Here is a 15,760-nt window from a genome sequence, read left to right on the forward strand (position 1 = left end):
TGCAAATTTTATTGCAACACATTACAGTAGAAAATAATACTGACTGCTAATAGCCTTCACTAGTATGATAATCTGTTTATACATTTGCAAAATCTATTGACAGGTGTTGCAATGAAATTACACACCTAAAAGGGAAAATAGTTTAGGCTTCAGGTTGCTCAAAAGTTATGCTTATCCATATTCAGTAGCACTTTCACTAAGTGACTGCTGCAAGCACAATGCATTTACATTGTTAAAGCAATCACCTTCATGCCTGTCTTGGCGCACATGCACCATGTTAAATTTAAAATTAATATCACTTTCAAATACATAGTGAAACATTTCATTAAATTTATCCTTGGTAGGAGCAAAATACTTGACTGTGTCTGTGTATTATGTTCTTACACTGAAATAGCCATAAGAGTAATAGTTTTATAGTTTTCATAAAAACAAAGAAGCAAATTGGAAGAGACAAACTGTACATGCATAACAAACCCTGTATAAAGCTCCGTAGGAAGGTTGGCAGTTTAAATATTTTTATATTCTTTATCTTCCAGTTTAGTCGTATCCAATCTTCAGTTGTTTCACCTCTAGTGATACAGTGCCCTGTAAACCCTACCCTGACCGAGAAGGGTTGTACCCATCACATGCCCCCTTTAACACGTGTTTCAGCTGCTTTTTTTACACAGGGATCAGTATATCGTACAGAAAGTTGCGCATCCATCTGTTATTTCTTGTCCTAACAGCTGACCAGCCGATACCAGAGCTGATACTCGAACTCGAGATCTCAGAAGTGACGGGCAAGCAGGTTTTACCACTGCGCCACCCAAGAACCCCCTACAACCCTTTCTAAGCAATCTCAGTTGCACAGACAATCGTCCAAGTACAAAGTACTTATTAGAACGGTGGTCTCTTTGCAAGGGTTAAGGAAAGGATCAACACATTGTGTTAAAACAGGTCTGCCATAAACTAGAGGCTTCTGAAATACAGTGTATCACAAAAGTGAGTACACCCCTCACATTTCTGCAAATATTTCATTACATCTTTTCATGGGACAACACTATAGACATGACACTTGGATATAACTTAGAGTAGTCAGTGTACAACTTGTATAGCAGTGTAGATTTACTGTCTTCTGAAAATAACTCAACACACAGCCATTAATGTCTAAATAGCTGGCAACATAAGTGAGTACACCCCACAGTGAACATGTCCAAATTGTGCCCAAATGTGTCGTTGTCCCTCCCTGGTGTCATGTGTCAAGGTCCCAGGTGTAAATGGGGAGCAGGGCTGTTAAATTTGGTGTTTTGGGTACAATTCTCTCATACTGGCCACTGGATATTCAACATGGCACCTCATGGCAAAGAACTCTCTGAGGATGTGAGAAATAGAATTGTTGCTCTCCACAAAGATGGCCTGGGCTATAAGAAGATTGCTAATACCCTGAAACTGAGCTACAGCATGGTGGCCAAGGTCATACAGCGGTTTTCCAGGACAGGTTCCACTCGGAACAGGCTTCGCCAGGGTCGACCAAAGAAGTTGAGTCCACGTGTTCGGCGTCATATCCAGAAAAAATAGACACGAGTGCTGCCAGCATTGCTGCAGAGGTTGAAGACGTGGGAGGTCAGCCGGTCAGTGCTCAGACCATACGCCACACACTGCATCAACTCGGTCTGCATGGTCGTCATCCCAGAAGGAAGCTGACGCACAAGAAAGCCCGCAAACAGTTTGCTGAAGACAAGCAGTCCAAGAACATGGATTACTGGAATGCCCTGTGGTCTGACGAGACCAAGATAAACTTGTTTGGCTCAGATGGTGTCCAGCATGTGTGGCGGCGCCCTGGTGAGAAGTACCAAGACAACTGTATCTTGCCTACAGTCAAGCATGGTGGTGGTAGCATCATGGTCTTGGGCTGCATTAGTGTTGCTGGCACTGGGGAGCTGCGGTTCATTGAGGGAAAGATGAATTCCAACATGTACTGTGACATTCTGAAACACAGCATGATCCCCTCCCTTCGAAAACTGGGCCTCATGGCAGTTTTCCAACAGGATAACGACCCCAAACACAACCTCCAAGATGACAACTGCCTTGCTGAGGAAGCTGAAGGTAAAGGTGATGGACTAAACCCAATTGAGCACCTGTGGCGCATCCTCAAGTGGAAGGTGGAGGAGTTCAAGGTGTCTAACATCCACCAGCTCCGTGATGTCATCATGGAGGAGTGGAAGAGGATTCCAGTAGCAACCTGTGCAGCTCTGGTGAATTCCATGCCCAGGAGGGTTAAGGCAGTGCTGGATAATAATGGTGGTCACACAAAATATTGACACTTTGGGCACAATTTGGACATGTTCACTGTGGGGTGTACTCACTTATGTTGCCAGCCATTTAGACATTAATGGCTGTGTGTTGAGTTATTTTCAGATAACAGTAAATCTACACTGCTATACAAGCTGTACACTGACTACTCTAAGTTATATCCAAGTTTTATTTCTATAGTGTTGTCCCATGAAAAGATATAATAAAATATTTGCAGAAATGTGAGAAGTGTACTCACTTTTGTGATACACTATGTCAAGTGAGCTTTATATTTCCCTATGTTGGTAGCTGTCATGCTAGAAAGAAGCCACTGCTTCAAAATGGGCACAAAGAAAAGTTTGTTGCTGATTAGATAAGGAAAGAAAAGCTGTTTATCCAAGAAAAGTGGATTTGACTGGTGGCGAAATAAAACAAAGATTGAAATATATTGCTTATATTACTTACTACTGTACATTAAAATATGTATTTAAATTTGTGTTAGTTTTAGAGGTACTGCACTGTAATCATAAGTATTATGATTAGTAATCATAATCATAAGGTTGCCGGTTAAAGGCCCACCATCGACAAGTTGCCTCTGTTGGGCCCCTGAGCAAGGCCCTTAACCCTCAATTGCATGAACTGTATTCAGTAGTAAGAGTAAGTAGCTTTGGATAAAAGCATCTGCTAAATGCTGCAAATTTAAATGTATTTATTACAATCCCCCAGACTCCCTGGCACTGCTTGGTTATTCTTCCCAAAACCTTGACGGCCATGGATGTTAGTGAACTGTAATTGCAGAAACGTGTCCATCACTTGAGCATATATGGGCTCATAACAAAAACAGAATTTCCTTTTTTATTTATGTCAACTGTTCCAAATGGGACTTTAAAAAACAGTTGAGGTAACCATGCAACAACTTGCTGTCTAGCATGATTTTACTAACGGCTTATCAGACGTAGCATGGATATGGCTCAATCTAAGAACGTTTTGGGGTGAAGTGTAGCGCAGTTTATGCACTTGCAACAGCTCCACGCAACAGACATGGTCAACCGCTTGAGTCTCGATTTTATTATTAACATGATTATTGATCAGTTCATACACAAGGATACTAATAACTCTTAAGCTTTAATAAGCTTGTACATTTTACTGTGTGCGCAATACAGCAGTGAGGCTTACCCAGCAAGCTCTGCCTCTCCTCTTTCTTCCTGGCTTTCTGCTTGGCCTCCAGTTGAACAATGGATAGAGGGCTGGAGACAACAGGGCTAGGGATGGCACTAGCAGCAAAGCGAGCCAACAGACCCAGCCCACTTTCCTCCAGGGAGGAAGAGCAGAAGCCATCACGCTCATCCAATCCATGTACGTATTCTTCGTCATTGTCGTCTTCATAATTATCTCTCTCAGAAAATGACTCTGTTTGTGGTAAAAGGAGGTGCATTAAATACATATTTCAAAATGAGTACAGTTTAGAGAATGACCAAAATAAATAAATAAAAATCACCACAATTTTTGTTCCTGTGAAAAACATGGAACTGCTTAATATGCCTACAAAGCTTCAAAACAAACTGCAGCAAGATCAGGGTTTAATTCTGCATGCTTGTTCTTTTTTTACTCTAAATGAACAATATTTCAGCTTATTTAATTAAAAAAACTGGTCAAATAAGAGCAGAATTAAAGCAGCTCTGGCCATTTTGCTGCATGGACTCTACTGCTAAAAAATGGAACTAGGAATAAGCCACACGCACTGCAAAAAGCTTGATGTGGGTTAGAGGCAGCAACACTCCAAAGACTCTGAAAGTTATCAATTATTCACATGCCACTCAGCATGGAGCTTGTCCAAACTGATTCCGGTTGAGACAATTCAAATTCTAACTGTAAAACAGTAGGTACCCAATTTAACTGAGCCTCCACGGGCATGTTCACGGGACGGTGTGGAAGATTTTGTAAGACACGGACAGACAGAAGACGCACAGAACATTAGAGCTACTGACAAGAGGTGAGCTTGTTAAATGAGAAAAAGCGCATGGGTTTTTTTTTTAGTGCAGACACACAAGAACCCTAGCTGGTTATAATGCACACAAAAACAAGGTTAGAAACAAAGCACATGCCTGACAAAAGTGTTAGCAGCTGAGACATGTAACACAGCAACAGCAAGCAGAGGATGAACACAGGTAGAAGTAGGCTGGGCACATAATGCCGGCTCTGTGAGGACAGACCTCCATGGCTCCTGGGGCTCTGTGCTTGCTCTGAGCCTCACTTGTTTAAAGACAAAAGAAGAGCATGGGCTGTTAGCCTCTTAAGCCATGGTTATATCCCTCTCTACTAGGCCTGAGATCTGCACTACACAACAGATAAAGCTTAGAGTATAAAATAGTCAAAGAATAGATCCGAGCACAAAAGTTGAAATCAATCTGGTTTAGCCATCACGGTTTTAAGTCTTAAATGATTTTTTGTTTTGTGTTCACTGTTGATTTCTGAACTGCATGCAGTTTGAAATGATTCCAGTTGTGATGAACCACCAATGCTTCTGATTTTATAGCGGAGGAAACTGGACAGTCACAGAGCTGGAAAAAATTTGGATTTTTTTAATCAATCACTATATCCTAGTCAGGGTCGCGCCAAGCCCATCTTTACCAAGAAACACTGGACGCAAGGAAGAAACACCCTGCACAAGACATCAATCTATCGCTGGGATTCAATTATACCCCCTATCCATCAGACGCAGCCAATCATGTCTGTACATGTCAATGGCCAACAGCATCATTAAGATTCAAAGCTGAATATTAGCAGTAGTGGGCCAGCGTAATAGACCACTGTGCCACCCTAACACGCCTGACAGAAGTATGTTCTTGCATATAATAACAGATTAATTTAAATGTAGCATAGGACTAGTAAATAATTTTCATTTTAAATATTAACAAGGCTTAAAAGTACAGCAAAACAATCTAACCCAGCAGCTCTAACTACAAATAAATATATTAGGTTTTTGGTGGAAACACACACACACACAAAAAAAAAGTCTTACAGCGCACTAAATAACACCATAAACTTAAAAACAGCTAACCAATAAGTGGCACCAATATAATGATATTTCAGTGCTCTAAAGGCATAACCATGGCTTCTGGGCACATAAGGTAAATTTGTAAGAACATGTCAGAAAAGGATTTTTGCTTGTTTTACCCCATCAAAAGTTTCCTCAAGTTTCCTTTTTGTTTCTGTATGGCAACGTTAGCACAAATTAGTAGAAATGATTCATTAAGAAGTCACAGCAAAAGAGGGTGGCATCCTACTTACAGAACATGGCCATGGTTCAGGTGACATGGATAGTGACCTCACGTTGCACAGCTGGCTGCCCTACTCCGAGCAAAGTGTTTGCCTTGTCTTTTATTTTTGGTTGTAGTTGCAGCAGGACAAGCAATAGCACAGGCCAAAAGATATTCAAAAGCATCATGGGGAGGAGAAGGGGTCAGAGGTGGAGGGATGTTCAAGCAGCTGCAGGAAGAGAGCCAGCGGTCTACAAAGGCTGTGTAATTCATTTTTAGTAAAAATAAAAAATCGGAGAACACCCCGTTTTCCAAATATCCCCATTATAAACAGAAGTGTTGATACACTGGGGACTCATGGGCATATCTTCTATAAGACAATTTCATTGTATTTTTAATACAATAATGAGCTTTTGGGGGAGGGGTAAATTACATACAGCAATTTTTGTTTCTGTAATTTTGTAATCTGCTGGACTTTTTGTTTTTCCATTGAGCAAAAACTGAAAAGGGATATTTGAATAACAGGAAACTAGAAATGTATAGCACATTGCAATCTAATATTCTAGATGAAGCGAGAGACAGACATTGAATACAAATTAAAACCAGCACGTTTAATAAAGCTTGGGTACCAAACTGCAATACAATTAACATTTTCCACACAGCCACAGAATTTTAATGCACAATGCCATAGATGCCTTAAAAAGCAAGACAACTTTATAAAATCAATCATTAAAAAAAGACTCCAAAAAGAGTCAATAATATTATATACAAACATACAATAGGTGAGGTAGCAATCTCCACCAAAACTATAGAATTATGGCTTCTCGAACAATTACACCAGCAGACACGGCGTGAACAAAAAGCTCAATGGCCTGAGAGCAATTGTGTGCATAGCAAAGGTTTATCAATAACCTTGGTCAAATGAGTCCTCGGAGGAGCTGACTCCTGCCTCTTGTAGCAATAAAGCAAAGTGCTTCTGTTTCCTTTCTTTCACTGCCTGTTTGGACGAAGAGTAGGAAGATGATGGAGAGGTTCTCTTAGATGACGAGCGTTTCTTCTTGGATGAATTGCCGTATTGGCCTGAAATCTGCATACAAGGCCCTGATCTGCCCAACATCGACTGAGACCAGACATCCTTCACTGAGTCCTCCTCTTCTGAATCAGAGTCTGTGTTACAAAGAAAACAGTGTTAAGGATTTCTCTTTTAAGCTGCATGCAATTGTCTATTAGAAATATAAATGTGAGCAGTTCAAAGAGAGGAAAACAAAACCTTACACCCAATAATAACTGTAGTGATGGGCTTTGAGAGGAACTCAACATTTAACATGTGGAAATCTGTGTAACTCGAGGGCACACTTGTATGTGAATAACAAATCTCTCTTTGGATGTACAAACTATACAGACACAGACCGTAACGTTTACAGTAGCGCTATTTCTCTATACACTTTATTACATCTTTAAGTAAATGTAAATGTTACTGTGTAAAGACCAAGTAATGGAGCTCTGCACAATTACCATTTTACTTATTTTATTTAATTTCAACACAGTGAATGTGCAGTAATTAATTTTTAAAGATAGTTTGCAAGGGCAGTGGTAGCTCAGCAGTTTAGGGTACTGGACTAGCAATTACAAGGTCGCTGGTTCAATCACCATATCTGCCTTTAACTCACAATTGCTTAAATTGTGCTCATCACAACTGTAAGCCGCTTCGAATAAAAGCGTCTGCTAAATGCTGCGGAAAAAGTAAATACAAATAATAGAATACCAATATCTATCACTAAAGCATAAACCTACGTACATTAGCACACGCAGTCAGAGCTCAAATTGCTTTATATAGTCCACACAAAAATTAAATACCAGAAGTACAGTTAATAAAATGTGCAAGTGTCTTTCTTACTGTTGTAGGAGCTGCTGATCTCTGACCTCACTGGGGAGTTAGGAGCTTTCCACTGGCCTTTTCCCTTAAGGCATGAGTCTGAGGGCTTCCATTTGCTGGCCATTTTACTTTTACCTCCTTTAGAGGACTTATGAAAGAAACTAAGCTCTTTGGAGAGGCTGGATTTCGTCATCTTGTTTCTCAAGTCTGTGTCCGAGGGTAAACCTTTCCCAGATGGAGCTTTAGACTTTCCTGAAGATCCATCCGCAAACTTACATGAGGACTTGTTTGGTTTACACATCTTATTCAGAGACAAGGCCTTGTAAAGCTTAGAAGCCAACTGCTCTTGATCACTTACTTGACCCTTTTTATTTCCTGCTTTAGAAACCTGTTAAAAAAGTTTGATTAGACATGTGCATCTAATGATGGGAAATGACCAAATATGTTGTGGATTTATGAGGAATGCCATTTGGTAACACACCTCGTGGGAGTTACTGGATGAAGCCTCGTGCTCGCTCCAGCTTTTGCATCTCTTCTTCGCTTTTAGCATACCAACGTCCACGTCCTCATCCCCTTCCTCTTCCTCTTCCCGGCTAAAACTGCAGAACCGTTTTTTCACTTCCCCACTCTCCGAGTCCTCAGAATACTGAAAGCATCTGGCCAGCCTGTGATACAGCACCGTGTTAACCCACAGGTCAAAGCCTCAGTGATGCATTCTAGCTCTGGTTCTGTCAGCATGCAGGCTCACTTACTTTGCAGTTTTGGAATCCAGCTTGCCTGAAGATGGGGACAGAGTAGGTAAACTATGTTTGCGCTTTCGAGGCCGACCAGGTCCTCGCCTGCCCAGGTTCTTGCTCCTTTCCTCATGCTGTAGCTGGAGCTGCAGCTGTTTCTCTCTACAACCAGAAAACTAGAAGTCAATATTGAACATTAACTTGCCAAAAAATGACAAGAAATGTAACAGTGTGTCACTGGTGTGAGCAAATCGTTTTTAATTTTAAAACTATATGAGAAAGACGAGGTCTGTAAACATGCAGGCAGTGAGATAACCAAGATTTTATGTCAGCAACATTGGCCACTTATCTTAAAATGACTGAAATGAGCTATACATTAGTGTTTTATATAATTAGTTAATAATTAATACATTTCTAGGATTACATACACACATATTAAAATCACCTGGCACCAATATATACCACTTTTCACTTACACAAATAGTGTAAGAAGACTAACTGGCAAATATTTCTTAAAATGTTTGGTACAGTGGTTTGAGACAACCAAAAAATAAATATTCTGGTTTAATTATGCACCTCTGCTGCATTTTGAATAAGAGTCAGCCAAATGGCATTAATTTATTTTTAAGGCCTTGACTATTCAATTGCTCAAAAGAATGACAGTAAAAATCAAGACTCTAAGAAGTGAGAATTGTTCCAGTTTGCATATTCATAAATATTTAACGAGTATTTATGAGGACATATAAGTATAGTTAAGATTTTAAATCACAGGATCGTGATGACACAATGTATAAACATGCCCTTTAGATTTTTTCTTTCAGTTGTAAATCAATGGACTCTGTCCTGACCCATTATGTGTGGTGCATAATAAATAAAACAGGTTATTAATGTAGCATAAACCAAGTTTATGGACTCTCAAGTAGAAGTCTTACACTTTATCTCTCCGTCTCTGTAGTTTAATTATCTCTCTCTGCTTGTCTTTGTACTGCCGCTGCAGCTCAGCCAGTCTCACTCTGTAGTCCACCTCCATGGCATCCATACCCTCCAGAGAGGATTTAGAGAACATCTGAAAGAAGTGACAAGACAGTCACTTAACAAGTTAGAAGCATTAAAAACCCTGTACTGTATTCCAGTCTTCCTCCGCTTATCACTTAAGGACAGACAACTTTCAATCCAGACTAAGAGGAGCAACTTTAGTGACTTGTTCTACACATCTGCAACCTCTGCACTACAAACAGAAATGGCAACTTTTCATAGAAATCACACAAGTTATTTAACTAAAAAAAGAGCTACTTTTTTTTTTTTTTTACATTTAATTGGTTACAAAACAAAATGCTAATTACAAAGTACACAATAAAACATGCAACATGGATGTAAGCAAAGGGCCCTACACATGTACAAACAATGCATAAGGGAAAGAATGAGGAGAATGAAATGCATACAGGTTCATCTTTCTTCTGTCTCCAGCTGTATTTCTTGTTGGGGTTGAGCTCTCTGGGGAGGCAAATATGGACTGGAGATTGGCATTCGATGGCCTCCAAAAGAACCTGCCTGCCAGCCTCAAGGAGACTCTCTAATCCACAATGCATGCCTGCACACAAACACACAATCAATACAAACACTCAATAGTTGTAGTGAAAAGAAAGAAGGAACCATGTCTATCTAAAAGAGAACCCTGCGATAACCAAAACATGATGCATATTGAGTGGAGAAGTAGGAGTTACAGTGTATCACAAAAGTGAGTACACCCCTCACATTTCTGCAGATATTTAAGTATATCTTTTCATGGGACAACACTGACAAAATGACACTTTGACACAATGAAAAGTAGTCTGTGTGCAGCTTATATAACAATGTAAATGTATTCTTCCCTCAAAATAACTCAATATACAGCCATTAATGTCTAAACCACCGGCAACAAAAGTGAGTACACCCCTAAGAGACTACACCCCTAAATGTCCAAATTGAGCACTGCTTGTCATTTTCCCTCCAAAATGTCATGTGATTTGTTAGTGTTACTAGGTCTCAGGTGTGCATAGGGAGCAGGTGTGTTCAATTTAGTAGTACAGCTCTCACACTCTCTCATACTGGTCACTGAAAGTTCCAACATGGCACCTCATGGCAAAGAACTCTCTGAGGATCTTAAAAGACGAATTGTTGCGCTACATGAAGATGGCCAAGGCTACAAGAAGATTGCCAACACCCTGAAACTGAGCTGCAGCACAGTGGCCAAGATCATCCAGCGTTTTAAAAGAGCAGGGTCCACTCAGAACAGACCTCGCGTTGGTCGTCCAAAGAAGCTGAGTGCACGTGCTCAGCGTCACATCCAACTGCTGTCTTTGAAAGATAGGCGCAGGAGTGCTGTCAGCATTGCTGCAGAGATTGAAAAGGTGGGGGGTCAGCCTGTCAGTGCTCAGACCATACGCCGCACACTACATCAAATTGGTCTGCATGGCTGTCACCCCAGAAGGAAGCCTCTTCTGAAGTCTCTACACAAGAAAGCCCGCAAACAGTTTGCTGAAGACATGTCAACAAAGGACATGGATTACTGGAACCATGTCCTATGGTCTGATGAGACCAAGATTAATTTGTTTGGTTCAGATGGTCTCAAGCATGTGTGGCGGCAATCAGGTGAGGAGTACAAAGATAAGTGTGTCATGCCTACAGTCAAGCATGGTGGTGGGAATGCCATGGTCTGGGGCTGCATGAGTGCAGCAGGTGTTGGGGAGTTACATTTCATTGAGGGACACATGAACTCCAATATGTACTGTGAAATACTGAGCAGAGCATGATCCCCTCCCTCCGGAAACTGGGTCGCAGGGCAGTGTTCCAGCATGATAATGACCCCAAACACACCTCTAAGACGACCACTGCTTTATTGAAGAGGCTGAGGGTAAAGGTGATGGACTGGCCAAGCATGTCTCCAGACCTAAACCCAATCGAACATCTTTGGGGCATCCTCAAGCGGAAGGTGGAGGAGTGCAAAGTCTCGAATATCCGCCAGCTCCGTGATGTCGTCATGGAGGAGTGGAAAAGCATTCCAGTGGCAACCTGTGAAGCTCTGGTAAACTCCATGCCCAGGAGAGTTAAGGCAGTTCTGGGAAATAATGGTGGCCACACAAAATATTGACACTTCAGGAACTTTCACTAAGGGGTGTACTCACTTTTGTTGCCGGTGGTTTAGACATTAATGGCTGTATATTGAGTTATTTTGAGGGAAGAATAAATTTACACTGTTATATAAGCTGCACACAGACTACTTTTCATTGTGTCAAAGTGTCATTTTGTCAGTGTTGTCCCATGAAAAGATATACTTAAATATCTGCAGAAATGTGAGGGGTGTACTCACTTTTGTGATACACTGTATATACATTAATGGAATTTAGCAAATACATTTAACCAAACCAACTTGCAACTGTGACCAAATAAATACAGGCTGAGGGTTGAGGGCCTTGTTCAAAGGACCAACAGTGGCAACTTAACAGTGGTGGGGCTTAAATCAGCAAACTTCTGATTTTTAGTCCAGTACTGTCCTACCACTGCACCACTAAAATTACTGTTTATTACTGTTTAGCTATAGTTTTACAATGACCTATAAAAATGGTCATCAGTGGGTCACTCTAAACTGTAAAACATGTAACACAATTTATATTGCTATGCACTGCCATGTATTTGTGCTCTGTCAAGGAGTTATTTCCACCCAGTTTTTTTTTTGCATTTTTCCATTAAATTTCCTCACAATCTAGTCGTATCCAACTGCCCGATTGCATTATGCTTCCTCTCTACTGATGTTGACCTCCACTCCGACTGAGGAGAGCGGTGACTAACACCTGTGCAGTAGCCGACTGCATCTTTTCACCTGCACAAGGTGAGTTCACATGTGGATCAGCTTTGTGCACCGAGAGACACACCCTGATCACACATTATCCCATCTCTGTGCAGACGCCATCGATCAACCAGCAGAGGTCGTTGCGAACAAGCCAATCGTTGTTCGTGTAGGCACTCAGCCTGCTGGTAGAAGAGTGTTTCCAAAATGTGCTTCAAAAGGTTAACCTTTCCCTTTTCCAAACACAATCAATTGGGTTTGTGTGGCTCTACTGAGATTCAGACTCTGCAGTGGTGTGCCACCATGTTAGACCACTGCACACGCAAGTGTTCTAATTTTAGATGTTGTTGATCAAGTGTTTCATTTTCAGTTTCAAGTATTTGTTTAATAATTTCATATCTATGCATCATACTGTAGTAATAACCTAATTTCCTTTTGCCCAATGTGTTTTTGTTAAGGAGGGGGTCAGTAATTCCCAGTAATCAAGTTGTTTCGAACCTCTGCTCTAGTGAGTGTTATGCTTACTCACTAGAGCCTGAAAGCCTCCCTACTGTGCTCTACACACTGTACTTTCTAGCTTCTTTAGAGTGGACAAATCTATGCTTTTTTTCACCCTCCAATCTTCCCACAAAGCTGTGCTGCCAGAGTATACTAAAGTACAAACCCCTGGGGCTTTTTGGTTATAAGCCTTACCCAGTGTGTAGTCTTTCTGATGGCTCTGCATCTCCAGCTCAGCCATCTGGCTGAGCAGGGCCATACCCTCAGCTGCGCTGGACTCCAAAAGGCTGATCTCCACAGTGCGACTGGCTCCAGCCTGAGGCATCTCACTAGCTTTTACTAAGGCAAGCATGCCTGCCATGGGGTCTTCGGACAGGATGGTAGCTGGCACAGGAACAGGATGGAGTACAGGAGAAGCACTGCAAGTGACAGCCTGGTCACACATTGATTCTTGAGTGTCAACAATGGATACTTTAACCTCACATGCTGGGATAAGTCTCTCTGTGGAAGCTGAGGGTAAGTCTAAGGAACGAATGCTGCAGTCTATGGGTTGTACATCTGTGTAATCTAAGACAGGTGTGTAGGCTGACTCTAAAAGACTATGGGAACGATTTGCAGCTTCCACTGCAGGGTTCCTGTCAGATTCCAGTCGTAATACTTGATACAACTCTAACTGGCTGGAGGAGGCAAGGTCTGCTTTTTTATCCTGATCTTCATTCACCTCTGGTAGTGGTGAGGCTGTAGCTCTGATGCGAAGCTCTGCATCAGCAGGACTGTTTGATTCTTGGCTGCAAACAGGACCAGAAGAATGGAGGGACTCTCCAAGACTGTCTTGGTTTAAAGCTTCTCCGCTGTCCACCAGGCCAGGCTCCTCTTTGAATGGAATAATCCTCTTGTTCATGTGCTTGGGCTGCCTGGAAGTCTGCATAGCCTCTCCTGAAACCGGGGAGCAGTTGTGGCTGGGCTTGACGTCGCCCGGTCTGGCCAGATGGTCTGAGTTCTCGACAGGGGGCAGTGGCACAGCTGGAGCCAGTCCTTCTGCATCAGTGGCAGCGGCTGGCTGAAGAAGGAACGGGTAATGACTGCTGAATGCTGTGGTTATAGATTGGTACGCGTAGCCAGGAGGCATTTCTGTCAAAACAAGAAAAAACTGTAAAAGATGTGTCTATTTATTGATTACTGAGTTTTATGCCACTTTAAACACATGATAGTGTCATTTGTGGCATGATCTGTGTTATGTTCAGCTCTTTTTTATTATTTCTCATTTCTATTTGTCTATTTTTAAGATTTGTCTAGAAGGCAGCAGAGAAGCTTACTTGACCATGACAGTGACAAAGTGATTAATCATCTCCCAAGCTTTGTTAGGTTTATGAAACTTTCATGAGCCAAATGGTCCCAGTACAAGCATTCAAAAAGCCCTTATGTATACACATCCCACAGTTCAATAGGTTTATGCATACTCATAAGCTTTGTACTGCACAGAGTGCATAAATATTTTCATCCCATGTGTGGAGAAGCACCATGGGAAATGGGCACAAAAGTGCTGCTATCACAAGTCTTTCTATCTAAGTAGTGGCAGCTGGTAATCCTATTTGTGGAAATATTTGGAGCCTGCTCATTAAGACTCACCACTTTCAAACCATAAATAAAGATTTATTTCCACCTTTAATGTGACCTATAATCTGTACAATTTAATTGAAAAACAAACTGACATGGGGGAAATAAGAATAAAAAAAATTGTGTGCACACTATATTATAGTAATGTGGCTGTGTTTAGAATAAACCAATCAAATTCAAACTCACATTAAATAGTAGTCAGTACCTGCCATCAATTAAAGTGAATCTGATTAACCCCATATAAAGTTCTGCTCTTCTAGTAGTATTCCATCACCAAAGAAACACCAGCAATATGGCCTTGGGTCTGTTCTGCTTTAGTCAGGGTGGAGAAAATTATAAACAAAATTCTAGCTTCTGAACCTAAAGCACACCCACATCAACAAAAATGGCTTTAACAAAAGATAAGAAAAGAATGGCCCAGCCAGAGCCAAGACCTGAATCCAAATGAAAGTCTGTGGAGTGACCTTATTAAAGCTGTGCACAGATATCCTTACACACTGACAGATTTGGAGTGCTTTTGCAAGGAAGAGTGGGCAAAGACTGTCAAAATGTGCGTGCTAAATAGACAACTACCCAAAATCTAAATGCAGTCATAAAATAAAGGGGCTTCTACGAAGTATTAGTTTAAGGGTGTTTATATTTATTCATACACATTATTGTATTTGTTCAATAAAGATTTCAGTTTGTTTTTCAATTGCATTGAACTTTGAAAGTATAGTACTAAGGTATATTTACACACCAGGGTACATTGATGGACAATGAGCTGGTTTCCTCAGGTCAAGCTCCTCTTTGTCAGACACCTCCACAGACTCCTGTTTGGGACGAACAGGTGAGGGCAGAGGTGAGGCGGATACAGGGCTGAGTTGCTGTGGGACTGGGGTAGATGAATGGGAATAGGACTGCTGACGCAGTGTGCTCTCCATTTTGGGTCTCTCCTCAGTCTTAAGAGCAGTGACAGAAGAAGGCAGCGGTGTCACAGGCACTGGCGTCACCGCCTTCCTGTAGGAGGTGGACGGGGTCGGGGAGGGTGCAGGGGGCTTGCGTGAGTGCATAACAGGAACAGGAACAGGCACACCTGAAAGGCTGGACTTGGTGCCCTCGCTACCTCGCTTTTCTGCCTTGTCCTCCAGGTCTGCCCTATGTTCTTTTAGTCTTTCCTGTAAGAGCGGATTATAGACAAGAGACGAGTTAAGGGGGACAAAAACACTTCAAGGTTTTTATACCAAATCTCTGTCCTCTGCATATGCAATGTATAAAAACTAATCCACAACTAAAGTGAAAATGTATGTGTGTGTGTGTGTGTGTGTGTGTGTGTGTGTACACCAATCAGGCATAACATTATGACCACCTTCCCAATATTGTGTTGGTCCCCTTTTGCTGCCAAAACAGCCTTGCAACTGCGACGCACTGTGTATTCTGACACCTTTCTATCAGAACCAACAATAACTTCTTCAGCAATTTGAGCTGCAGTAGCTCGTCTGTTGGATCGTACGACACGGGCCAGCCTTCACTCCACAAGTGCATCAATGAGATTTGGCCACCCATGACCCTGTCACCTATTTACCACTGTTCCTTTCTTGGACCTCTTTTGATAGATACTGACCACTGCAGACCGGGAAAACCCCACAAGAGCTGCAGTTTTGGAGATGCTCTGACCTAGTCGTCTAGCCATCACAAA

General features: G+C 41.7%; 1 protein-coding gene across 4 annotated transcripts in view; it reads right to left on the reverse strand.

Moving 5' to 3' along the window:
- tnrc18 (trinucleotide repeat containing 18) overlaps nucleotides 1-15,760 on the reverse strand; it is an 81,168-nt gene that overhangs the window by 23,929 nt on the left and 41,479 nt on the right. For all 4 annotated transcript variants that reach the window (XM_063012775.1, XM_063012766.1, XM_063012759.1 and 1 more), the window contains exons 10-18: nucleotides 14,822-15,239; nucleotides 12,661-13,596; nucleotides 9,584-9,732; nucleotides 9,074-9,207; nucleotides 8,160-8,303; nucleotides 7,889-8,072; nucleotides 7,429-7,795; nucleotides 6,444-6,698; nucleotides 3,448-3,681 (exon numbers count right to left, since the gene is read on the reverse strand). In XM_063012775.1, the coding sequence (XP_062868845.1) occupies nucleotides 3,448-3,681; nucleotides 6,444-6,698; nucleotides 7,429-7,795; nucleotides 7,889-8,072; nucleotides 8,160-8,303; nucleotides 9,074-9,207; nucleotides 9,584-9,732; nucleotides 12,661-13,596; nucleotides 14,822-15,239 (2,821 nt within the window). The remainder of the gene's footprint in view (nucleotides 1-3,447; nucleotides 3,682-6,443; nucleotides 6,699-7,428; nucleotides 7,796-7,888; nucleotides 8,073-8,159; nucleotides 8,304-9,073; nucleotides 9,208-9,583; nucleotides 9,733-12,660; nucleotides 13,597-14,821; nucleotides 15,240-15,760) is intronic.

The sequence above is a fragment of the Trichomycterus rosablanca genome, chromosome 2 (genome assembly GCF_030014385.1).
Source record: "Trichomycterus rosablanca isolate fTriRos1 chromosome 2, fTriRos1.hap1, whole genome shotgun sequence".
In the NCBI taxonomy this organism is placed as follows: domain Eukaryota; kingdom Metazoa; phylum Chordata; class Actinopteri; order Siluriformes; family Trichomycteridae; genus Trichomycterus; species Trichomycterus rosablanca.